Source organism: Halictus rubicundus, chromosome 13, assembly GCF_050948215.1.
Source record: "Halictus rubicundus isolate RS-2024b chromosome 13, iyHalRubi1_principal, whole genome shotgun sequence".
In the NCBI taxonomy this organism is placed as follows: Eukaryota; Metazoa; Arthropoda; class Insecta; order Hymenoptera; family Halictidae; genus Halictus; species Halictus rubicundus.
Window position 1 is genome coordinate 9,298,467 of NC_135161.1, and position 26,508 is coordinate 9,324,974.

A 26,508-nucleotide genomic window follows, 5' to 3' on the forward strand; every position below is an offset into this window, starting at 1 on the left:
CCGTATGGAATGGTGTTGGAATCGTTAGAAAACGTATGGAATTGTGGTGAATCGTCTGGAGTCGTATGGAGTTGTATTGAATCGTCTGGAATCGTATGGAATAGTGTTGGAATCGTTAGGAATCGCATGGAATTGTGTTGAATCGTTTGGATTCGTATGGAATGGTGTTGGAATCGTATGGAATTGTATGGAATTGTGTTGAATCGTTTGGAACCGTATGGAATGGTGTTGGAATCGTTAGAAAACGTATGGAATTGTGGTGAATCGTCTGGAATCGTATTAAATGGTATTGACTCGTTTGGAACCGTATGGAATTGTATTGAATCGTCTGGAGTCGTATGGAGTTGTATTGAATCGTCTGGAATCGTATGGAATAGTGTTGGAATCGTTAGGAAACGTATGGAATGGTGTTAGAATCGTTTGGTGCCGTATGAAATGGTATTGAAATCGTTTGGTACCGTATGGAATTGTATTGAATCGTCTGGAGTCGCATGGAATTGTATTCAATCGTCTGAAATCGTATGGAATCGTATCGAATTGTCTGAAATCATCTGGAATCGTCTGGAATGGTGTTGAAATCGTTGGGAACCGTATGGAATGGTATCGAATCGTTTGGAATTGCTCCGCACGGATTCCCAAAGAATGGAAAACGTGGACGCGGTGTTTCGTGGCGGTCCCGACGTTTCTATTCTTGCGTCCGGGACGATCGCGACAAAAGACATATGGCGTGGAATACCATCAGCACTTTCGTGGGCACGTAGCGGAATTAGTCACACGGATTTAGGCATCGTGCCTGAATCCCCGCCCGAATCTCCGGAAACCGGCCACGGGGAACATCGTGATTTTCTGTCGATCACCGAGAGAGCCGCGTTCGCTTCCGACAGCCGCGTCAGGTTCGTTAACACGGTTGCTAATTGCTTTCGAAACCGTTCCCTCGCTCAATTACCATTAATACGTCTCCGACTCGGTCCAGAGCGTCCGTTAATCGCATCTGTTAGGAGTGATGATGATCTTTGACGAGGGATTAGGATCTAACAGACGCTGCTACGTTCAATCTGCCGCCACGAATCCCTCGTCGTTAAGGTTAGGCGTTGTCCAAGGGGTTTGAAGTTTAATGTGGAATCGAGAACAGACTATGGGGACCTGTGATAAAATGGCGAGAGATCGGTGTGTCGCGCTGACTCCGAGCTGGAACCTTTTGCTCTGGTTCACGAGGTTATCTACGGAGATTGCGCTTGTGGGTCACCGGGGCTTCTGGTATTACCGAGTTTTCATTACTTTTCTCTTAGTCGTCTAACGATTCGCGTTCCAGATGATAAAGACATTTATGGCCTCCCTCTCGCAAGCTGCTAGGCTTCTTTCAACACCCTCTACGGAACCTAATTTTCGGACACTTGTGCCTGGGGTTCACTCATTTGCTTGTTTAACTTCTTTGTTCCTAATGCAATCACTAGACTGCGGATTTTATGCATTTACGACAAAAACGTGTAGGTGTAATTCGAAACGGTGGAAAGATGAAAAAAGTTCAACAATTTCGAGATACTATTTTTAACATATAAAAATTATTGATGGGGAAAATAAATTTTCACTTAGCTCCTATAGACTGCAAACGATGTATACAAATTTTATTTTGCAGTGATTGCAGTGAATTGCAGAATTTTAACATGTCGAGAATTGTATATCGACTTCCCTGAATTCCTGTAATTCTTTTGGTATTTTAAATTACACTTGCTAATTTTTATTACAAGTGCATAAAACCCGCTATTCAGTAATCACTATGATCAATTCTAACTTCTCAGCTGCTGTTTCCTTAAGACGGAGCACTAAAAGTATTTTACATTACTAATGTAATGTATACAAATTTGGACCATTCTTTTTACAATATAGACCCACAGAAATACATTCGTTGCATAATTCTTCATCTTTACAATCTCAATAATCGTGAATTGAAAACATTAGAATCCGCCATTTTGACGAGTCCCACAAATCTGGTGTTGACTAAATTGAAAGTTGTGGGATTTTGTGATTCAGCGGATGAATCATTATACAGGCTCAAATAGAAAAGTTGCAAAAAGTGCCATTTTTATTTTCTCATGTAATTCTTACCATTTGCAATTTTTTCAAAATCTTCTTTGCACATCATTTGGAAAACCAATTCTTCGAATTGCTCAGAAAAGTCAGATTACAAATTATAACAAAGTTATACTGTTTTCAAGGGCGTTCGAATACTTTCGTGAGCCCGAGTATGTTACTGCGAGTTCATTGACAGGAACTTTTGTGTTGTTTTTAATTCGTTTTTCCCAGCAATTGGATCGCATTGCATATTCATGGAGAATGTTCCTCGAGCATGCGTCACAGGTTCGAAGCACCTGCGAATGTGCGTGGACAAAGAACGAGCAGGAACGTAACCCAGCCCGATTCTGATAACCGGACTACGTTCCTCCGCGCGTTTCAAGGCCATCCGTGGTCGGACGACCCTTGACACTCTCGCCAACGACACTTCCCACACGGTGACCACCTTGATCGTTGTCTCTCGCCGGTTTGTCTTACCTTGGCAGCGCACCACCACCGAGACAGAAAGCCTCTCTCTCGTTTGCGGAATTGATACGCGTCGACCGTTGCCGTTCCGTTCTCTCCAATTAGACAATCGAACGCTCATTATTCCTCTCGGCCGTCGCGAGAAACGCGCGTTCCCATCGACGATGAGTGCCAATCGCGAGGTTGCAAATGATCCGAGGAGAAATAGAATCTATTCTTTCCTGTCAACTGCAATAATTAGAAAATGTGCGAATTTTCCAGGGCGATTCCGCGAGAATAATTCGAATAATTATATTTTTTTAATAATTTTGTTTAACGTGTAATGGTCATGAAATTTCTCATTTCTTTCCTATTTTGTTGATAAGTTTATAAGAGTTTTCTTGTAACTTTTATTCTTAACTTGGGTTTGAGGGCCCCAAAATTTTTGTCGCTTGGGGCCTCCACTCGACTCGAGCCGCCACTGGTGCTCTGAGAATGCATGGCACTTTGAAATGAAAATATTTGAATCAATTGGATCGAACTTTAAATGGTAGGTCGACGGTGGATGCTGATCGCAAGGTTGCAAATGATCGGAGAAAAAATAGTAATAAAAATAGAAAACAATATTTAAAGAATTTAAAAATACTGTCGCACTGTCTGTTCAATTCTACAAAATTATCTAATCAAGAAATAAATGTTTTTCTTCTGCTGTAGCTTGCGCCTAATACAATTTCTATTTTGCTATTTATCGTCCCAATTAGTCATCAGTAGACTACGGATTTTATGTAAGATAAAAATTATCCAAGTATTAAACAGAAGTTGGATCATTTTTATTTAACATAAAATCCTTTTAAGTATGAAACAGAAGTTAGGAGAAAATGCATTTGCCATTTTAATAATTGTACAAGGTTGAGATTAATTGCCTTCTCACTTTTCTGATTTCTCTCTTTTCTTGCAAAATGGCCTTTGTATCGAATTGTGGAAAGCACGAAGCACTGAAAATCGTGACGCGTTTATATTCCTCGACACGCGTCACCTGACCAGTCACAAATTCAAGGGATTAGGGTCCGACCACCCAAATCTGTAACCCCAAAATTGTAAATCCTGTCGCTGTATATGGTCACGCTCGAGTCCTGTAATTCCCGACAGCCGTTTAATCCTTGCAAAGGAATCGTTTCACCGTGACAGCAACTCAATTTGCACGCTGCCAAAAAAAAAATAGCAAGTAAAACTGTAAAATGCCCTGCAGCGCAAACAAATGGTTCCAAGTATCCGACGACAAATATTCAAAGTCACTGTTTCTCGCACTGTTTAAAGATCACACGTTATTTGAGGTCTACGAGATTATGGTCGTTATACATTGTGTTTAAAATATTTGTTCCAAGAAGACTTCTCGTCCAAGGCAACGAAACATTGGCGTTCTCTTTCTGAGGTTTCGCGTGGCTTTTGTTGTACGCACACGAATAAATGAACCTAACTCGGGCCAGATGGCCCAGTGCCAATAGTGGTTTTCTTCAATTTTGCGATCTTCTATTGTGTTGTCGGAGAAGCTATGAACCCCCTCCTTCGCTTTCTTAGGACTGCTGAAATAATAATTAGAAAGAAGGTTCAACATTTTTCTGACAATACAATATTTTATTACAACCCGAGGGAAAACAATTTTGCTAATATGTACACGAATAAAATAATCTATCCAATGACAAAAGTTGCACAGTGTCAGACGATACACATTTTAAATAATTTGGAAAAGTTGAAGGAATATATCGTTGGCCAAAATGCAGTAAAAATCCCGTTGATTAACTTACTAAGACTATTATTGTACAAGTAAGCTAAGCTAAGTTAACACGTTGACTGCAGCGACCGCAACAATAGAGTGAAGACGGAGCAATTAAATTTAATAAAACAAAAATTGAGACGCCAACGTTTGTTAACTATTTCCTCTAAAATTGTAGCACACTTGATGTGTCGTAGCAAAAATCACTTTCTATAATTGTTGTATTTTTTCCCAGAGATACAACTCCGTCATCCAAAAACAGGTCGAGACACTAACGGACGCAAATCAACAGGTAAGCATAACGTTCCGTTTGCTGCGAAGAGTATGAAACATTGTCGTACACGTGAAGAACAGAGGTAATCATATTTAATGCCATTTATTTAAGACCAAAAAAAACGAAAGTCCAACGAATCGGAGTCAAAAATTAAATTTGCATCGTGAGAACGCGATCGAACGTATCAAATACCTGCTAAAATTAAAACTATCCCGACGCTCGTTGGACTGTGCCATTTGACAGTCCAGCAGTGATTCGATACAGTAGTATGTGTATAGTAGGTATGTTTGTCGGTGAACGTGTTGCACATTCGAACTTCATTGTTTTTCGTAATCAAACGCGACGCGCTGGCAACGTGTGGTGCGCAATCCTTTGGCTTACGTGTATACAAGTTACAGAATAATATATTTATACAGATATATATATATATATATATTTATTTATTTATATATAGAGATATTTTTTTATATAGACTAATACCGTTTCTGCTCTGCACCTAGGTCTGCGATATGTTGAAGGCAGGTACAGGTGATACGTCGGTGAACACTAACGAGGTACGATATAACACACTACAATTGCACGTCTCCCCGGATTCGAGAACGGTGCTTAGAACAATGGTGCGACGACATTTCTTTTTTTTTCTCTCTGGTGCGTAATTTGGTTCGATTTTCCGTGCACGACATCGACGCGCGTGTGTACGCGTGTTCGAAAGAAGAGAATCGTTCGGAGAATACGGTGAGTTCACGATCTATGTCAACAACACTGGTCTTGTCGGGGTCGTGTATCGTGCAGGAGACGTACCCGAGTCGTGTTATGTTTACACTTCTCGGCGTCCGGTAGCGGGGATGATTCCGCGACGCTTATCATCCAGGCGTTGGCGACATATATAGAGAAATCACTGTAGACAGCTAATCAAATCGACAAGGGGTTTTCCGGGCAAGCTCTCTAGTATGTTATATCCTACTCTATCCGCTTCGTTCGACCCTGAAGAATCGATTCGTGACAGACGGAGGAGAGTTCGACCGTCGTCATCCCCTACCGCATAGTTTCCCAACATTTTTGCCAAACGCATCCTCTTGGAAACAAAAATGTCTCCATGAAAAACCGGCGTCTCGATGAAGAATCTCCGGATATCTGTCTGCACTGTTAACGTTGGGGAACTATGCCTCGCCGGTTATGCTCGAAATGTTAAATCTAAACACCGCGGCAACGACCAGGTGAAACGAAAAATTGGTGTCTCTTCGGAGGGGAGGAGGCACGGAGAACTTTGCGGAAACGGATGGGAGGGGGTTGCATCTCGTCACGGCGGAACACCTAAACGAAGCTCCCTTAAAATACTTAGAAAACATCTTTTATATCTCTTTTTTTTTGTCTGCGGATAAGCTTACAGGCTAAGGAAATAGAGGGCGCTAGCCTCGCGGCCGGCTCGGCGACCGATCGCGACGTACGCGGCCTTGTTTTTGCGTTTTGATTTTGTTACTTTTTTTGCTTTTCACGATCGTGATCGTATCACACGCCGACACCACACGTCGTCCCTTCGATCGGGACCGCTCCTCTGTCACGCGAAGACATTTCCGGGCGACGGAGGGCTGGGGGAAGGGCACGGGTCACACCCTCCGACCCTGAAGCAGAACTGGGCAGTGTTCGTTTGGAAAAATAATCCGCGACCGTCGAGAGCGAAAGCTACTCGCAAGTTGACACACACCTAACTCTGCGCTACCGTTCGAGATAACAGATACATACTACACAGCCTTTCCTCAACAGACGCGAATTAAATCCTTCACCGGAGATGACTCGGTCTAGGGACTCGCGTCTCCCCCGAAACTTTGATCGCTAGACTTTTCGAAGGACTGTTGTCGTCGTTGAAGGTGTCTGACAGAGATAAGAGACTCGAATCGATGTTGCAAGGATTAATTTATTTCTCGACGCCTAGCGACTGGAATAAAGTGATCGCGGGGGACATCCAATTGATTAGGTGATCGTTACGGTGACCAGTTTTGCCCAGCTCTGCCCTGAAATCTCTTGGGTGCACGGGGTGATGGTACGACACAGGGGTTCAACCCCTTCGCGGCATCACGGTGAGGAAGAAGTTGACGAAGAGGGAGCCGAGCAGCGTCATCGTGGTGACGGTGATTCCGGATGCTCCGTTCAGGTCCAGCTTCGACATCAGTTTTTCCGGGACGTCGAGGTAGACGTTCTTGACACCGACACCGCTATCTGTGATCAAAGCCGACAACTTCTTCGCGTCCACCTCGTCCACCTCGTCATCGGGCGACCAGATGGTCAGCGTCGAGTTCTTCTTTGTAGTCTCCAGTGTGTTGTTTACCAGCAACTTTATCTGGTCGAGACCGGTGGCGGCGACGAACTTAGCCCTCACCGCATAAGTGATCGGCTGAGACAGTTTCTGCAGCGTCACCGTGTCGATCATCTCTTTCACTTTTTCCGCGGTGTAGCTGCCGTTCAGCGAGGCGTTCTTGGCGTCCTTGACCCTGAAAACGAAGATCGAATCAATGCGGGCCACGGTTGCGCACAAAACACACAGTTCAACACCAGAATCGCCGAGAGAGCCCGTCGAAATTTCCGAATTTTTTTTTTTTTTTTTTTCGTTTAACACCAAACCTACCACCGCCGGTCAAAATGACCGGTTCCAGATTTTATATGTTACAATTACTGACATTATAAAGATGATTTCGTGGGTAACGACTAAATGAATACATATAGCACGTATTGCACAAAATCCAAGTGATAAGACTCTTCATAAGACAACGTGTGCGGTGATTTCTCTATATATGTCGCCAACGCCTGGATGATAATCGTCGCGGAATTATCCCCGCTACCGGACGCCGAGAAGTGTAAACATAACACGGCTCGGGTACGTCTCCTGCACGGTACACGACGCTGGCAAGACCCGTGTTGTTGACATATATCGAGAATTCACTGTGGTCAGTTAGTTTCAAGGCTCGGTAGGATCAGTGTTAAAATCCAGATGACGTTAGAGAAATAGTTTCTTGAGAAACTTTCAAGCGCAGTCCTTTCTTCAAGATTATCAGAAAGGAATGACGTCAGTTCACCACTTTGTCAAATTAACGTGAATGTGTGTGCTCAAATTTTCAAAATAAGTAATTCCAGTGTTCACTCGATACTTGTCCGAAACACGGGTCTAACCAGGGACATATATCGGCCAGGAGACACTATTCTTTGATCAAAGCCTGAACGAAGGAATCTCGCGGGTTTTACCACGCGGCAGTGGGGATAGTTCTCGGACCTTTATCGGCTAGGCATTCGGGACATATACAGAGTAAACACTGTATTACGTTAATGTCGAGTCTGGCTCGACGTAGGACCGCTAATTTGAAAAAATTAAATGGTCTGATGAAATGCGCAGTCTCGTAGTGATCAAGTTAACAAATGATTTCTGATCATACTTGGTGGTCCATCCAAGGGATAAGGTGACATTGTCGTACTTCTTAACATCGTTTAGGAAGGTATTAGGGGTAACTTTTGCTGCTTCAGCGTCGACAGGTCCGGCGAATATGTCCGCATTGATGAACACCGGGTATGTCCCCTGAAATTGAACAAGTTCGATCGATCAGCAGGCGAGGCGAGTAACATTTTCACGTCCCACGTGCGGAAAGAAAAGAGAGACAGAGAGAGAGAGAGAGAGAAAAGAGGAAGATTCAAGCATGAAAGAGTTCTGCGTGAACGCTAAGAATTCCCGAGCGAGGAGCGCCGTGGAGCATCGGTAATCGTTGCATAAATATAGCGGCCGATTCCTAGAATATCCTTTTATCGGGAAGGCTCAGCGAGGCATTCCGCTGGCCAGAGCAGCTTCGCGAAAGACTCAGCACACCGAGTAAAAATAATAACGGTCGCGCGTCTACGTACGTTGTTCAGGCCCTTCTCGATGATGGCCTTGCTCGCGTTGAAAGCCTCGTAGGTCTTGAAGTCGAGCTTCACGCCTTTCTTCGGTTTCTCCTTGTTCTCCTTGTTCACGGTGTCCACGAATTCCTGGAGACTCAGATCGCTCTCGCTCGCAGGAGGATGTGCCATGATTGGGACTACCGTTTTGTTCGTGCCCACCGTGCCCAAAACCACGTCGGCCTCCACCATCATCACTTTCGCTTTAAACAGAAAGAACAGAAGCTTCAGCATCGTTGCACGCTGTCACCTATACAGCCCCGTCCGTATGTGTTTAGGACATTCTTCAGAAACGAATCATTTTCTTCAAATTGATTCTCACCGCTCGAGCTCCTTTCGAGAACGACTTGAAAATTACCGTCGGTCGAAATCGCCAAGAAAAATGTGAGATTTTCAACTTTTCCGTCTAGTGCTTACAATGAAAATTTGCATTATCCATCTCGAAGATCCAAGTAAATTATACAGGGTGTTCGCGATCATCTGTACCGGCGTTTTTCTCGTAAAGGGTGAACATTGGAAGCAGAAAAAAACCGAAGAGGAGGTAGTAGTCAATTTTCTGTATTTTTAATATTTTTCTAGAAACAAAGATGACTTTCATTCTTTTTTAAATGGACTGCTACGTATTTGTGAGTTCAACCATGTAGTATACTATGGTCTTCGGGGTCATGCATTCTTGCTAATGGAAGTCGCATTGAACACGAGATGTAGTCTTATCACTGCAGCATACTAGTGAATACAATATTACGAAATGTTAAATCTACTTCTTCTAATTCCGCCCTTGTACGACCCTGAGGAGCATAGTATAACACATGAACTCGTCTCAATGTCCGTTTTCATGTGACGTAAACAAATCTGTAGCACTCCATCTAAAAAAAAAAAATGTAGGTCACCTTCGTTTCTGGAAAAATATTAAAAATATAAAAGATTTAGATAGATTAAAATATACTCCGACCACCATTTCGACCAATAGCAATTTCAGGAACATTTTTTCACATTATCTGGTAAACCACTCGTAACGTCTGAGAAAAGAACTCGCGTGTCGTTCTGTCCGGTTTGAAAAAAGTTACTCGTTTCTGAAGGGCGTCCTAATTCTTAGGGACGAGGGCGTGTGTATGTCGGTCTGTCTCTGGTTGATTGCGAGAGTGTACGTGCGCGTGGGTGGAAGTGACAGGGAAATGGCGGCGAGGTTGAAGAGGTATAGAAAGACGATTGCAAAGAGAAAAGGGAGGTATAGAATGGCGGGCAAAAAGCCGGGAAGGAAAGCGAGAAAGTCGACCGGCTTTGGCGCGCTGCACACACGTGCAACGGGAATATCGATCAGACCTAAAGAGGCTGGAACCCAACCACAGATTCTACTTTCTCCGTCGGCGTCGAATGCGTCGTTCCAGACGACGGCGGCACTCGACGGAGAAGCTAACGCAAATAGGGCATTTTCAACATAATCTCAGATCTCATGCGTACCGCAAAATCTTCCACGACTTTGGGAATTTTTAAATATGAAATTACGAAACCTGCCGCTACCAGACCTTTGCGAGTACTTTTGTCCTTGTTTCAACAACGTGCAGAAATTTTTAGACAGAGGAGAAAGCCCACGTTGACTCTTATCAACAGCGAAGAAGCTATCACTAATCCCCTCGGTATTTTTAGTCTAGAGAGCCGGAGCTGACTTTGACAATTTTTAAATATGAAATTATGAAACCTGCCGTCACCAGACCTTTGCGAGTACTTTTGTCCTTGTTTCAACAACGTGCAGAAATTTTTAGACAGAGGAGAAAGCCCACGTTGACTCTTATCAACAGCGAAGAAGCTATCACTAATCCCCTCGGCATTTTTAGTGTAGAGAGCCGGAGCTGACTTTGACAATTTTTAAATATGAAATTATGAAACCTGCCGTCACCAGACCTTTGCGAGTACTTTTGTCCTTGTTTCATTAACATGCAGAAATTTTTAGACAGAGGAGAAAGCTCCCCTTGACTCTGATCAACAGCGAAGAAGCTATCACTAATCCCCCCGGCATTTTTAGTCTAGAGAGCCGGGGCTGACTTTGACAATTTTTAAATATGAAATTATGAAACCTGCCGTCACCAGACCTTTGCGAGTATATTTGTTCACATTTTAGCAGTATCTATGATTTTTTAGGTGTAGAAAGAATCGAATTTGAGCCTGTTATGCGCGGTCAACTGCATACGTGAAAATTGAAAGAAATACAGTGTAGACTAAAAATTTCCGTAGTTCCCGGAGCGTCGCGTGACCCGATTAATTAACGCGTTAATTACGATGACAGAACGGACAAGCCGTTAGTTATTAAGCCGGGGTTATTAAAAAATTGTACAATCTAGCGCGACCGTGTTCGCGTTCCTGTTGCCAGGCGACACGTCGAAAGTTAGACACAGTATCAGAGGTCCGCGATTAAACTTCCGCCACGTGACCAATGATTATCGATTCGACTCTTCCGAGATAAGAGTTATCTGCCGCGAGCACCGATTCGCCGAGAATCGATTTCAAAAGAATACGGGCGCGAACGGGGGTGGTTGAATTTCCGATGAAAAATTCATTTGTCGTTGACTGGTTACAGCAGACGATCCTCGATCGTTCTTTCAACGCGAAGCATGATGTATTGTCGGTGTTCGAGCACTGAGGTTGTAGCGGCTAGCGGGGCGCCGGAAGAGAAATCTTCAGCGCACCAGCACCAAGAAAGATTTATGGTTTGCACAGCATAAGACGCTATTTGTGAGAAAACGTCTTTAACGTTTTTGGCCACTTAGCGGACAGATGTGTCCTTGTAGTTCCTAGCGACGAACTCAATAGCGCAAGTGGACGCCATAAATTTTGGGTAGTCTAAGGGTCTCCAGCCTAGAGTGTCCCAGCGACGCGTGCCTGGTTTCTATCACCCGGGAAAGCTGGGCCCGTTGACGTAAGCCAGCAGTCACGTACCGCACTTACCACGGGGCCCGGAAGACACCCCGCTGCATCACCAAAATTAGATTTTTAACAGCACGACACGCTCACCCTTCTCACGCACGAGAGGCGTGGAACGTGGGCGTGTTATGCAAAATGCACGGATTGGTGGAAGTTCCTCGCAAGGACTTCCACCAATCAGCCGACAAGCATTTTCGAGAATATAAGGCAGAGACTACCGACGAGGTGGGATTCACGAAAAAGTCACAGCCGATTCTCCGCCGAGTTACTTAGAGTCTAGTCCGGTCGTTGCTAAGTTGCAATATCAGTCCAACCGCGAGTCGAAGCGAATCGCCGGTTTTAATTGAACCACCTCGGACGCTCTCGCGACATCATTCAATTGGTAAATAAACGACTCAGTCACGTACGCCTGATTTTGAGCATTTATTGTAAAGCACCCGCCTTACATAATCCTGTTCCTTCAAGGTAAACTTAGGCAGACGAGAAATACGTAGCTACTAGGAAGAGTGCCGAGAGCGTGACGAGTGAATGACGAGTGGGCGACATTTATCGAGAATGATTTCGAGGAACGAGATAAAATTGACAAGGGACGAGATAAAATTGACAAGGAACGAGATAAAATTGACATCAGCAGATCTTAATGAAACTTTGAGAGGGTGCAAATGCTAAAATATTAGGCACATGATTTTTCAGCCATCGTTCATACTCAAGACAGCCCTCAGAGCTTATGGTATAGCTTCTACCATATTTGGTAGAATATCTCGAGAACTATTGCAGATAGAGAGGTGGTTCACAGGACAAAGTTGAGTATTTTTTAATCAGCAATACAGCCGCGTAGGTCGATTTTAGCTATCTCAATTCGTTTAACGAATAATATTAAAAAATGTAACTTTTCTCACTGTTCGGACTTGCGCGATTCCTGCGTCAAACGACTAATAGCTTCCGCGTGGATTCGTGAGTTGAACTAGTTGTTTTACGGGGTTATAAATAAATATTTATCCCGACAGACGTGAATCCGGGGTTAACGAACCCGGGTCCGTCCAAACAAGGAGTCCACTTTCCAAAGGATCCTGGTGTGCCAGAAATCCTTGCCAAGTTTTTCCCGTGTGCACGAGACGTCATGTCTGTGCAACAAGCCCGGCACGTGGAAAATGTGTTTGCCGTGGGCAAACGGCGGTAACGACGCTAATTATCGTCGGTAAATGTTTCGCGAGGACGGACGGCAGCCGGTCGAAGGCCGTCCGCGAAATTCTATTTGGGACACGCGTCGCGACGAGTGATGCCGGATGTGCTCCGTGATTAATATTCAGGGAAACGAGAGGCTCGCGTAGCTCACGTCCGCGAAAGATCTTCGGGAAAGAGACTGGCAGCCTCCTCGGAATCCTCAATGAGGGCTCGAGAGGGCCACGCTGTCACGAGGAGGAACCGTGGCGGAAGGTCAGTCGTCGTACACGCGCGACCTTGATCCTCGAATCGCAAGATTGATCGACCACCGTCCACCACGGGGACAGGAAACCACCGAGGATAGCACCGCCATTTGTAAACTCGCCCATCTGGAACAGCGAGGCGTCCGAGGAATTCCACGGCAGTTTTAACCGGTACCGCCCTTAAATTTTCAGTCATTACACAATTGATAAAGAATAAACCAATGTACACCGAATTCTCCTTTTACACGATTCTCAAGTATCACGCTCCGAAAAAATGTGAATATACAATGGATCCAACTAGTATTCGAGAACTAAATTTCCCAGTCTCGATGTTTCATATCGTTAATTTAAAATTATTAAGATTCTAAGGATGCATACACGAGAATTTATTTATGCAAGTCGACTCGAGAGCGTTACATTTTTTCGAATAGTACCATAGTTCGAAGAATACTTACGGTTGGTAAGCGCCTCCGACAATAGTGCCTTGGTGTTAGTTGCGTGAGCCCAGGTGACCATCGTCAGGTTCTCCTTCAGATCGGGGAAGAAGGTCTTCGGATCGACGGCGTTGGTCATGGTGCTCTCTGTAACACGACAGCAACGCTTTAGACATTTTTTTCAAAAAAATATCCTAGATCCATAAACCTAACTTTCATGTACCAACTTTTAGCAATCAAGAATGTTACGAAATAGCGAAGCTATTCGCTGATTTTGAAGTTTCCCCGTTTCCTACATCGTTTACCGTAAAAAAAGTGAAATTCGATTTTTAAATCGTGGGGGTGTCGCAGCCCCCAAATTGTAACCATGAATTAAAAAAGTAGAATTCGATTTTTAAATTGTGGGGTTGCGGCAACCCCCAAATGTTTAAATCGTGGGGATGTGACTACCCCTAAATTGTAACCATGAAGTAAAAAGTAGAATTCGATATTTAAATTGTGGGTGTGTCACAGCCCCTAAATTGTAATTATGAAGTAAAAAGTAGAATTCAATATTTAAATTGTGTGGATGTGACTGCCCCTAAATTGTAACCATGAAGTAAAAAGTAGAATTCGATATTTAAATTGTGGGTGCATCACAGCCCCCTAAATTGTAACCATGAAGTAAAAAGTAGAATTCGATATTTAAATTGTGGGTGCATCACAGCCCCCTAAATTGTAACCATGAAGTAAAAAGTAGAATTCGATATTTAAATTGTGGGTGCATCACAGCCCCCTAAATTGTAACCATGAAGTAAAAAGTAGAATTCGATATTTAAATTGTGGGTGTGTCACAGCCCCTAAATTGTAATTATGAAGTAAAAAGTAGAATTCAATATTTAAATTGTGTGGATGTGACTGCCCCTAAATTGTAACCATGAAGTAAAAAGTAGAATTCGATATTTAAATTGTGGGTGTGTCACAGCCCTAAATTGTAACCATGAAGTAAAATGTAGACTTCGATTTTTAACTCGTGGGGGTGTCGCAGCCCCTAAATGGTAGACGCAAGATGAAGAGCAGAATTCGATTTTCCAAAGCTATTTAAAAAAAGCTAACTGTAACAAAACTTCAGCTATTTAAAAACCTATTTATCTTCCCCACTGGGGGGTGTGGCAGCCCTTAAAGTATGAATACGTAATAAACAGTAGAATTCGATTTTTTGGATCGTGAGGCATCCCTGAATATTCCAGAAGCCGCTCTCGACCTCCGACCCCAATATTCGGGATCGTTCCATAATTGACCCGAACCGAGAATTCCTCGCGAGGATAGACGGCTGGGAGCCTGAGAGTTTTGGGGGGTGGGGTCGGATGACTGAGAATCTCGTTCCGCTTTGCTCGTTGTCGCCCCCTAACCACCCTCGGGACGAGATCGATAATCGCATTCATTCGTTACCCTCGCGCAGAGGTCCTGACAAGCGACATTTCACTGTCAGAAATTAAAAACACCCCCAGCAACCGTAATCCCCATTTTTACAAGACGCATAGTTCAATTGTTACATATTCAGACGTTTTCATCGTTTCTGTTACGCCGAGAGCAAATCAATTTGGCAAATATCTTGCACGACTTTCGCGTGCGGAATCGGCCTCGCGGAACCACAAAGGAGACCGCTTTTACTCGCAGCTTGCGTGTTGCTACCAATTTCTGTTATCTCCGAAAGCGCAGGTAGCGTGTGCAGTGCCACCAAAAATTATTGTCGGAGATCTCGTCAACATCTTGTTTCGTAAAAGAGGATCTTCCAACAAACACAGTTTGAAGCCTCCTATTTTTCAATCGGTTCTAAAAACATTGCAAAATTCTTTTAACCAATCCACCATAGATTTTATGACTGAAGCCACCCCAGTGCAACCATCCCCTAAAGATTGATCTACGAATTTTTGCAACCATTTTGTAACAAAAAAAGTTTTAATATGTATCTTTACGTTCCTGCAAAGTTGGACACCTTCCACTCGAAGTTCGGTGGAACGGCTAAAAAAAATCGTAGACCAAGTTTCAAAATTTCGTTGCAAAGGGGAAGCTCCGATCTTCGAGTCCGTGATGGAGTCAATTCCCAATAAAAATTTTTAATGTCTTTACAGAGGTTTCAATTTGCAGCTTCCTCGAGAGAAAAATTGTATAGCGGTACACCTTCCACTCGAAGCTCTGTGGAACGGCTAAAAAAAATCGTAGACCAAGTTTCAAAATTTCGTTGCAAAGGGGAAGCTCCGGTCTTCGAGTCCGTGGTGGATTCAATTCCCAATAAAATTTTTCAATGTTTTCACAGAGATTTCAATTTGCAGCTTCCTCGAGAGTAAAATTGTCTCCTCCAGTTCTCCGCTTGCTATGAAACGCAAGAGCGCCTTAGGTGAAAATGAACGATTGACCGCGAAAGTAGAGGCTTCGTGCTTTGAAATCGGTACAGGTTCGTTGCCGTGCGAATTTTTTCCGCGAAATTACAACGAAGTCCGGCGGAATTATTGACAATTTTCAAAAATCGGAGATTCACCGTGCCGATGGTTTTCGAAGCCGCTGCACATCTTGCAAATTTTCGCTGGACCAATCGATACGGGGCGAACTGTCGATACAACAATAGGGTTTCGGCTGACCCGTTTCCGGTCCAGCAGACGATGCAGAGGGGTTCAGGCTCTGTGCGTTGGCTGATCGGCCATCGAGGCGCGAGGGAAAACGGGTAAACGGTTCTCCGTTAATTTTTTTTCCCCTCGTTATTTTTTCTTTCCTTCTTTGCCATGTCGGAGCGAACAGCCTGACGTGCATGGGAAATTTCGATGTCTATTCGGCCGTTTGCGCAGAGCTAAATATTGCTACTTGTCGATATCGTTGTCTAATACCGCTCGCATAGATCAGACTGTTCATATTTAACCAAAACAAACAATAAATTATACATAATTCTATACATATAAATCTATTAATTTTTATCACTACTGCACGCGCTTATCACAAAAATGAATACGTCAAATACAAAATCGAAAAGCCATTACTCAAGTATATTCTTAAGGTCATTAAAAGAGAAAATATAATTTTATTTTATTTCAGTCTCCTGCAACAGAGTCTCGGACAATATTTATTTTCTAAAAACCCACGGTCTATCGCAGTTGCATAACACCCATACTCGGACATTTAATACTAAAAATAAATAGGTTATATTAGGGGTATGCGAGAACCCGAAATATCCCGAAAAAGTCGGGATTCTCGAAATAATCGGGATTTCCTAAGGGAATTTCCGTAAATTTTCGGGAACCCGACCCGGCCCGACCCGACCTCTTCCCGACACGCCCCGACCATGGGGTTCCCGATATTTTAAACAAAATCGATTTTTCGAACGGCCCAGTTTCCGTTAAATCGCTTTACAGCGCGTCGGAATGCAAATTGAAGAGCCAATTAAATACCCCCAGGGCAAGTTTACAATTGTTGTTAACAATCGCCACGGTTGTTACGACCGAAACGAATGGTACCACTCGCGTGACAGCGAACGTGTTAACCTGTAAACCGAGTGGTTTAACGCGGATCGATAACCATATGCGCACACGATTTTCATGATAAATTGTAATTGATACGAGTTCACTGAAAAACGTCGCGAAAGGCCGTTCGAAGGGGAAACAAATATGCAACCGTGCAACAAATAGCGGGGAATTATGCACGAGCTGCTGACCACGGTTAACAGGTGAAACTCCGGTTTCCCTGAACTACGAGAAACTGCAGTTAGGGGGATGTCATAGCCTTGCGTTTTCGCTACCGTCTGGTCTATACTTCGAGCTATTCGTACAGGTTAATTATCGGTATTCTGCATGTGCCTAGCCTCGGACGAACTTATTATCTGGATCCTCGAAAAGGTCATCTGAAACGTGTCGTTCGCACAAAGCGGCTTTTAACGACATCGAAACCTTCTACACAGAAAAGCCGACGGTGTAATTGAGAATTCGCTGCTTTGAAAACTTCCTTTGAGGGCGGGAGACGGTCAATCATTCCCGGGGGAACGAACAATTCCGCCCGTTTGCTATTCCATATCATTTTCCATTTATTCTGAAACTGCTCGCACTGTCTACGGCACAATCACTATTTCTGCCATCACTAATCGTTCTATCTTCGAAATTTGGTCTTTCATCCTCCGCGGGCAACGTCGGAGTCATTTTTATTCCGATATAAGACGACGCTTCTTATTTCGAAATAAGAAAATCGCTGCCCCCGTCTTCTTTCTCTTGTTGATCCGAAATAGGACGAAAGCCGGTCCCGAACCGTTGCCTTATATCGAGACAGTAGTGAAATATCGGCATGGGCCTGGAACTCGCAGTTGACAGAAGGGTTAAGTATTGATCAGTCCAGCCCTCGGAGTTTGAAATTGATAGGTTCGTTCGGTTTCGCATGGAAAAATTATTGAAGATCACTTTGCGCGAGCGATGACGCAAGAAGCCCGTTGTAAAGACGACGCGTTCCTATTTACATGGAATCGCATTATCTGCGCTTCTGTGTCCACGAGGCTCCCATTCACGGTTTCTTCGACCGACGGCACTTCCGGTCGACTTATTTCCGAGTCATCGATTCCGCACAGAAGACGGTCCTGTCAGAGAACCGGTTGTCGACACGGGGAAATCGCGAAATGCGCGAAGCGGTCTGGAAAACGTCGTTGACATTCTTTCCTCGTCTCTATCTATGCTAAGAGAGATAGCATTGTCATTGAAACTATGTATCTTGCCAACGAAAACGTTGCCCGCGGCGATATCAGCCAACATCAATTGATTACCAGTCGCGTCCGGGCAGCTGTTCCGGCCATAAATCTTTTACATGAAAAATATTTACAGTGGGGATAAATTGTTCTGAGCGATGGTGATAAATTATTTTTTAATGAATCTTTCGCGAACACTTTTGGCAGATTCTCCTGGTTAATTTGAGCCCAAACACGGTACACTTTGGATCATATTTACTCGTCTAATCCTCGATACAGTGGAACCTCGATTATCCGAACCGATGATACATGAACTCTCCATTACCCATTAAACGAGCAAATCCGATCCAAACTGTGTCGTGTTTGTACTCGTTTTAATCAGAAAAATGTCGCGAATAGCCCAGTGAAAGTTTCTTCACAAAATAATGCAGAACAACAAAGTTTATTAGTATAACAGCAATGTAATTAAATCGTGAAGAGATAGTATAGTGGTCGAATATTGGCACATATTACCTAGTAAACTAGTCCTGACATCCCAAAAGCTCACATCGTCCTTTCCAATTTTAAATAAATTATTATTCCTTATTTATTTCTCGTAAAAAAATACACAATTTTTCCCTCTAGCTCTAATATCTTCCGGGAGCTATTCGACCAAACCTAGTTTCAACCCCCAACTTCGAGGGACGTTTTCACCCCTTCAATGTGGACGACGGCCATTAAAAAAAAAAGACAGGTGTTCAATATTTTCGTAAAAACTATTCCTGTTCCCTCGTCCGTGGAAAATTCGCTAAAATCGGACAATCTCGGTGCTGGCCAGCGCAATGGCCGATGGGCATCATTGTCTCTGGTCGGAATGGAAGTTAGTTCGCATTGTCTCCGAAAACGGTCCCGTGGATCGCGATAACGGCTGATAACGCGTCCGAGGGACCTCGGACGGCTGTCGCGCGCGGTTTGCGAAGAATTAATTCACCGGATTGATGATAGATTGATCAAACAAGACCGTAGGAAAAAGTGTGCGCGTGACTCACGTCGCGGCAAACAGATGGCATGAACGTCTCGGGGGAAATGATCGCGGCGCACGATAGATCCGACACGATAGATCCGGCACGGTGTTCCCTCTATTTTCGTGAAAACGTACGGCCGTCGGAAGCGGAGCGTTGCATAAGGACGCGACACGTTGCACGTTATTAGGAACTCGAAGACAGACAATCGATTGTTCAGCCAATTAGAGTCGCCCGGAGAGTCGACTCCCGGCCGAGTCACGGGGTCAGTCCCGCTTAAGAGAACTCGAGCCTCTTCGGCAACGGAGAAAGTAGAGCGGAAAGCTGCTTTTCCTCGCCGGAAGCCGATTTTCCAATTTGAATATCCCTGCCTGCGTTTCAGCTAGATGCACAGCATCTCGTGCTACGGTGACACACGACATTCCGTAACTAAGAGGTCCCGGTATTTCTTGGGACACCCTGTATTAGAGGTACAATTATCTTTTGGGAATGTAGCTTTTAAACAATTTTTTTATTTTTGTCAACACGTCCGCGACATTTTTCTGAGTAAAACGAGACCAAACACGATACAGTTTGGATAATGTTTGATCGTTTAATGCACGATACACTGGAACCTCGATTATCCGAACTGATCTGAGTACACGTGCGTTCAGATAGTAGCACAGTCACCTAGCTGCAGTTTTCGAGTGACTCTGAGGCACCGCTTATAATTGATATGTCATTCAAAATATTTTTCGCATTGTTGTTTGTATTTTATACATTACCAATTTTTAAAATTTAAACATGCATTTGCATTGGATTTCTTGTAATCCTGTCAAACAGAATATCGAACTTCCCAACTGTAAATGAAATTCATCTTAACCCTTAAGTGGTAAAATATTTATGCTGATTACCATACTGGGGCTTGTCTAAAATTCTATATAAATTTTCGAAGATCCTTTTAAGCATATAATTTCGGACTAAACGATCCAAGTGCTCCAACAAAGTTGGTGAAACTCGATGTTTGCAATTATCTAACAGACGGAAATTACTGTATGGGATCGTGCGAGTCCCCAGGATACCTTTGCAGGATCAAATGTTAAAATGGACCGTATATCTTGAAAGTGATGTAACTCCTATTTTTGTTTAAATGAGATATCACATAATTTTGTTCTTATCAAGAAAAAATGGATTTGCACCACTTTCAAAATAAACGGTCCAAATATAGAGTTCAAGTGTTAAACATAAATATGTAGATGGATAAGAAGTTAAAATATTGGACAAAAATACGCAGAATGTTTGTTAATCAACACGATTGTTATTAAGACGAACCACTAAAATTGGAAAAGAACAGTGTCTCGAATTAAGTCTGCTTTTTTAAATAACCTATTTCCACGGTTAATAAATCACTTCCAACGCTGGGACGAAGAAAACGAATTTCGTCACGGTTTCCGGCCATTCAACCACTATACTCGAGGGACCGAAAATTGAGGACATATGGTTGTCGAGCCGAAACCAACCCCCAAGTCGCTCCCGACACGTGCGCGACAGATTTTCCCTGGGAAGAACTATGTTTGGACAGGCCAGCGGCCGGTGGTCCTGATTTTCGCCTCGGAATCTGATCGTAGCTTAGAGTGGAAATTGGAATTTCCGATAGTTTGACTGGGAATGGGGGGAGGGGTCGCGATTCTAGCCGGCTCGATTACCATAAGTCACAGCCGTCCAACCGGCTCAGCTCGATGCCAACTACGCTCCGATCCGCTCGGCTCCGCTCCGGATCCGCTCGGCAATTCCGCCGGAAATCCGCGCGAAACTGCAGCCTAAGCTCTCGGGGAAGCAGACGCGAAGGCTTTTCAGCGACTTTCACCTGCGAGGACTATTCCAATTCTAACAAATCTCACCCTTCTCGATGCCATAATCGAATGCTCAAAATCTCCAATTCTCAGCTCGTCGCAATCATTAAACCCTTTGCACTCGACACTATTTTAACTCCAAAACGACACATTTCTTCCAACACAGAATATTTTCCTTGTACATATTTTTTGTGGAATTCGCTCGTACAATACTGAAGCGTTTAGTAATTTATTGAATACAAAAAAATTTAATAATTTATAAAATACTTTGAATAATGATATAGCAATCTTTAGCGACGCCTCATAGTCGACATTCGAGTGCTAAGGGTTAACAGAAGAAATAAAAATATTTAAAATTGATCGAGACACCGGGGGGGGGGAAAATTGCAATAAACACGAATTTATCCGAAATTCATTTTAATTCCGATAACTCGGACTACAATTTTTAATATTTCAATTGACTAAATATAAATACGCCCCGAAGAAACAGGAAAGGCGACGACCCGTAATTTTCCTGGATCGTTGGAGCCCGAGGCTCGTGGAGTTAGGGTAAAAGTGGGTTAAAGCGATCATTCTCGGAAGATGGCCGCTCCCCGACCCTCGTGGCGCGTTCGTGGGATCGACATTGAACTTGTGTGTCGTTCCGAGGAAAGAGTGCGTGTCAGCGTTGACAGGTCGTCGATTGCGCCGGGGGACGGTTTGAAACGCAGCCGAACGCGCATTTGATGCGCGCGGTTTGTTTCGGGTCACGGGAAAAGAAAGTGGCGTAACCGGTAGTTAGGTGCACGCGTATCAAACTGCACCGCGTGTATGCGCCTATCGATAACTGGCCTGTCCACAGGGAGAGTCGACGCATGCATCGGGATGGGTGGTACCGTCGTTGCATTCAGCCGCCGCGGGGAATTGATCCATTAAAGCTATTCCCTCGTAATCGCATTGAAACGGTTCGATGCAGTTTAGGATCGGTATAATACGCGACCGGGGTTACACCCGCGGAGGTGCACCGTGCACACGACGCGGGACATGCAACACGCGAGATCTCGTAGAAAAATGCATCGCGATTCTTCCAGTCGTCCGGCAACATTCGTTAGCTCTGCAGATTAATTTGTGGATTAATTTGTCGTTGCCGTGTACTATTTTCAGAAAGGTAGAATGCATTTTATATTTATTCGGGAGTCTGAGTAAAAGCAGACACGGAATTTATTTATTTTTATCCGTATATCGGAACTGAATACAGTTTTTAATAATTGTGCCACGGCTAAATCAAGTATGATACTTTTGAATAAAAATTCTGAAATTGTTCTCAGCCAATCAGAAAAGTTCTCAAGTCATTCACACGAATACTGAAAGTACTATAAATGGTACTATAACGACAACGGTATCCATTAATATTGAGTAATTACCGGCGTCAAACTGATACTTATAGCAATTAATAATTCGCAGAGCTTGTTTGTGCTCCAGCTATGAAGTCTTTTTTTAGACGTTCTGAAACAACCTGTTTCGATGAAACTTTGTCTCCCGCGGTAGTTTTTTTTAATTACACGGATTTTGAAGCTGTTCCGCGAGAACACTTTTCAAAATAGTTCCCAAACGAGACGTGGCATAAATACGAATTATTTTTAACAACGTAATTGTTTATTTCGATCCCCGGTTAAAACAGTAAGTAAGGGAAGACTAATTTATAACCAGCACTTAGGTTGAACCGTCATACAGTATACCGTGGGAAAGGACAAGTCCTCCGGTGTGTCTCTAATCGTGCTAATTGACAATAAATTTTTCTTCGAATCTAATTTAGCCGTGTACCTTCGAGAGGATAAACATTTACAGTGTCATTAGCGGTATTAATCAGCCACGAGCAGTTATCTAATTTAGACTCTAGTGTAACCCTTTGCACACAAACGCCGCCCTTGTTAAATCAAATTAACCATTTCCATGGAAACAGAACATATCCATTACTCCATTTCACTTTTACGCTGATTTCGTATCTTGTTTTGTGGAGAAAATGGATTCATTAGACCCATTTAGAAATACAATATAAAAATTCCAAAATCCACCCACATAAAAATAAAATTAAAAAATTCCTCATTTGCGGAGGGTTAAATTTTTTTCGTATCTGAACCCCCTCTACTTGAACTTCATATATTTTTATTGAGACTCCTTGGACCCTACCACATAGAAATGCAATTAAAAAATTTCTCATTTGCGGAGGGTTAAATTTTCTCCATTTTTGATATCTGCAACCCCCTCTGCTCGAACTTCATCTATTTTTATAAAGACTCCTTGGATCCTCCCACGTAGAAATAAGATAGAAAAATTCCTTGTTCGCGAAGGGTCAAATTTTCTCCGTTTTTCGTACCTGACCCCCCCCCCCCCCCCCTCTTCTTGAACTTGATTTATTTTTATTGAGACTCCTTGGATCCACCCACGTAGAAATAAAATCAAAAAACTCCTCGTTCGCGGAGGGTTATATTTTCTCCGTTTTTCGTACCTAAACCCCCCTCTGCTCAAACTTCATCTATTTTTATTGAGACTCCTCGGACCCAGCCACGTAGAAATAAAATAAAAAAATTTCTCATTTGCGGAGGATTACATGTTCTCCGTTTTTCGTATCTGAATCCCCCTCTGCTCGAACTTCATCTATCTTTATTGGAAACCATTGCACCCACTGCATAGGCATACACTATAAAAATTCCACGTCAGCAAAAGGGTTAAATTCCCTCACGTTTCCCATCGTGGGCGTTCCCTTGAACTTCATGTTTATCGATAGCCTCGGGAGGACGTCTTTTCGCGTCACGCGTCACGTTGGAAAAATGATCGACGCGTCGGCCGCCGACGGTAGCCTTGCCAACGGCGAAGTGCTTTTGATACGATAATAACGCGATAGATAGTCTCCGATCTATTTTCGCGTTGTGTCGCCGATATACCCTAACGGCTCGCCACGGCTCGTCACACGGGCGAGTATGTATACAAAACGTCATGAAACCGGGTCCCGTTGCGTTCCCCGTTGTACCGCCCACACCTATTGTGATTTGACGATTCAGAATCGCCGGTGCCAGCGATACCCTAAATCCAGTTGGCCCCCGAGGGCCACTCTCGCGAGCCGCGGAGCACCGTCGGGCAATTTCGGGCGAGTTAGACGCGCACGCCGAAACTCGTCTCTGCCTCTACCAAGACTTTGTAGGCCACGGGGAGGAATAATTCTCGTCCGAGACTCTGATCGATACGCGCCGGGTCACCGTTTGCAACGTGAAATATTGTTGCTGCAACCAGCGGGCACAGGATATATCGCGGGACGAAGAGGCCCGCGGACGAGAGCCGCACAATGGGCAATTTGGATGAAATCGGATTCAAAATCAAAGAACTCTCGATAGAAATGAGGTGGTGTTAGCGATTACAATCCGCATATGTATTAGTTTATAAGTTCGCGCCGCGCTATTGCTTTGTATATTCTGCCGCGACATCTACCGCAGCGTTGGGGACCATCGCGGGTCCCATAGTGTTTTGTTCTGTTCTGTTCGTTCGTTATTCAACACGTTTGTTATCCGCTGTAATCTAATATTAAAACTAACAGGTAGAGCGATGAAATTTTTTTTTTAAATTAAAGCTGAAACTTTGTAGAATATGGGAAAAGTTGGGAGATTATTACCATCGAATCATTTCAACGGAAAAATGATTTCATTAGTTTTTGTCACAAAAATCTATTTTTCGCAAAATCCTGAGCTCGTAGACAAATTTTGAGACCAGATTTGAAATCAGCGTGAAAAATCTATGGGAACTGATGTATAGCATGTTGAAAAAAAATTTTTTCCGCGCGTGATGTCGGAAAAACTAAAATTTTCTTGAATTTGTGCACGTTTAACGAATTTTCTCAAGGTTAAAAAACGTTCGTACCACAATCTCTCTATTTTTCCCATATTCTACAAAGTTGCAGCGTTCATTTGAAAAAAATTTCATCGCTCTACCTCATTCCTATCGAAAGTTCCTTGATTTTGAATCCGATTTCGTCCAAATTGATCACTGTATGCCGCGTGCCGCACAATGGGCAATTTGGACGAAATCGGATTCAAAATCAAAGAACTTTCGATAGAAATGAGGTAGAGCGATGAAATTTTTTTTAAATGAAAGCTGAAACTTTGTAGAATATGGGAAAAGTAGGGAGATTATTACCATCCAATCATTTCAACGAAAAAATGACTTCATTAGTTTTTGTCACAAAAATCTATTTTTCGCAAAATCCTGAGCTCGTAGACAAATTTTGAGATCAGATTTGAAATCAGCGTGAACAAATCTATGGGAACTGATGTATAGCATGTTGACAAAAAATTTTTTCCGCTCGTGGTATTGGAAAAACCATAATTTTCTTGAAATTGTGCACGTTTAACGAATTTTCTCAAGGTTAAAAAACGTTCGTACCATAATCTCCCTATTTTTCCCATATTCTAAAAAGATTCAGCTTTAATTTAAAAAAAGTTTCATCGCTCTACCTCATTTCTATCGAAAGTTCCTTGATTTTGAATCCGATTTCGTCCAAATTGCCCACCGTGCGCCGCGCCGCGCGCGTGTCCGTGAGCGATTGATACACCTTTCGCGATCCGGCACAAGGAAAACCGTCGCCGCAGACCTGCGATTTTTATTTAGACCGATCTCTCCTTTCCTCTTCACGCCTCGACGGCGGCCGCGCCTCTCTGCACGGCCGCAATTGCTGGGAAAACGCGTTTCTGCGACGAGAAACTGCTGCGAAACCTCCTCGCGCTCTTTCTATTGCTGCAACTCTCTTAAAACTGCGCCGGACAACTTGAGATTTTTCAGGAACATAGACAGATCGGTGTACCGATTGTACAAATTTTTTGGCAAAATTTCAGTTGACGGGAATTGCAGGAAAAAATGGTAAATGTTCACTTTACAGGCTCTTTACCTGAGCCTATAATGGGAATTTTCGAAATTGTAGATTAACGTCAGTAATCAATTTTGCAGCAAATGTTGTTATAGCTCGGTTAGTAGACTAATTGTTTCTGCGTCTAAAGAATTTCAAGTCGTTCGGCCTCGTTTTGAAAAAGTTATTCTGTTTTCAAGCGTGTACGATTGGGTCTCTTCGGGGTCTGAAAATTGCAAACTGAAGCCTACTGTAATATTTTATTCAAATGAAAATAAAGATAATTCACAAATCGATCAACCTCTAGTAGCATCCCAGTGTACCAAGAGGACTCGTATATAATTATTACAAAAATAATTCAAACGTTCCTCAAGTAAGGGTCCTCCTGTAACAGGCTGGCCGCCCTACCAGCAGATTCAGGATTTTATTGTTAAAAAACTACGCGACGAATTGAACCAAAAAATTCAGAGCACCCTCCGACGATACCAAAGTGCTTGCAAAAAATAATTATTCCCGAAAGAACATATTTATCATCGCCGCAAAAATATAATAAAATGAAGACGTCGTCTCAACGAGGCGTACGTCATTGCGCAAAGTAGCCTCGTTTATATTCGTCTCAAGTTAAAAATAAAAGATGCTATTGCTTTTTCAATATTTTATGCATTGCTTGCACCTATTTTCAGCGAACGTCGATCGTGATTGTAAAAGTTGTCAGTCGTTGGAAAAAAACAAGGTAGCAAAAATTCGACAGCTTATCGCTTTTTTCTTCGTTAGTGTTTGCAGATTTCGAGACAAAAGTTTCACAGAATATACCTCGAAGTCTCCGAAGTTTACCTCAATTAT

At 43.3% G+C, this 26,508-nt stretch overlaps 1 protein-coding gene across 3 annotated transcripts in view; it reads right to left on the reverse strand.

Moving 5' to 3' along the window:
* Positions 1 to 4,651: 4,651 nt before the first annotated feature.
* Positions 4,652 to 26,508, reverse strand: part of LOC143360459 (protein FAM151B) — a 50,853-nt gene continuing 28,996 nt past the window's right edge. For all 3 annotated transcript variants that reach the window (XM_076799309.1, XM_076799310.1, XM_076799308.1), the window contains 4 exons: positions 13,285 to 13,410; positions 8,451 to 8,686; positions 7,991 to 8,130; positions 4,652 to 7,054 (listed from right to left, as the gene is read on the reverse strand). In XM_076799309.1, the coding sequence (XP_076655424.1) occupies positions 6,622 to 7,054; positions 7,991 to 8,130; positions 8,451 to 8,686; positions 13,285 to 13,402 (927 nt within the window). In that variant the 5' untranslated portion in view covers positions 13,403 to 13,410 and the 3' untranslated portion in view covers positions 4,652 to 6,621. The remainder of the gene's footprint in view (positions 7,055 to 7,990; positions 8,131 to 8,450; positions 8,687 to 13,284; positions 13,411 to 26,508) is intronic.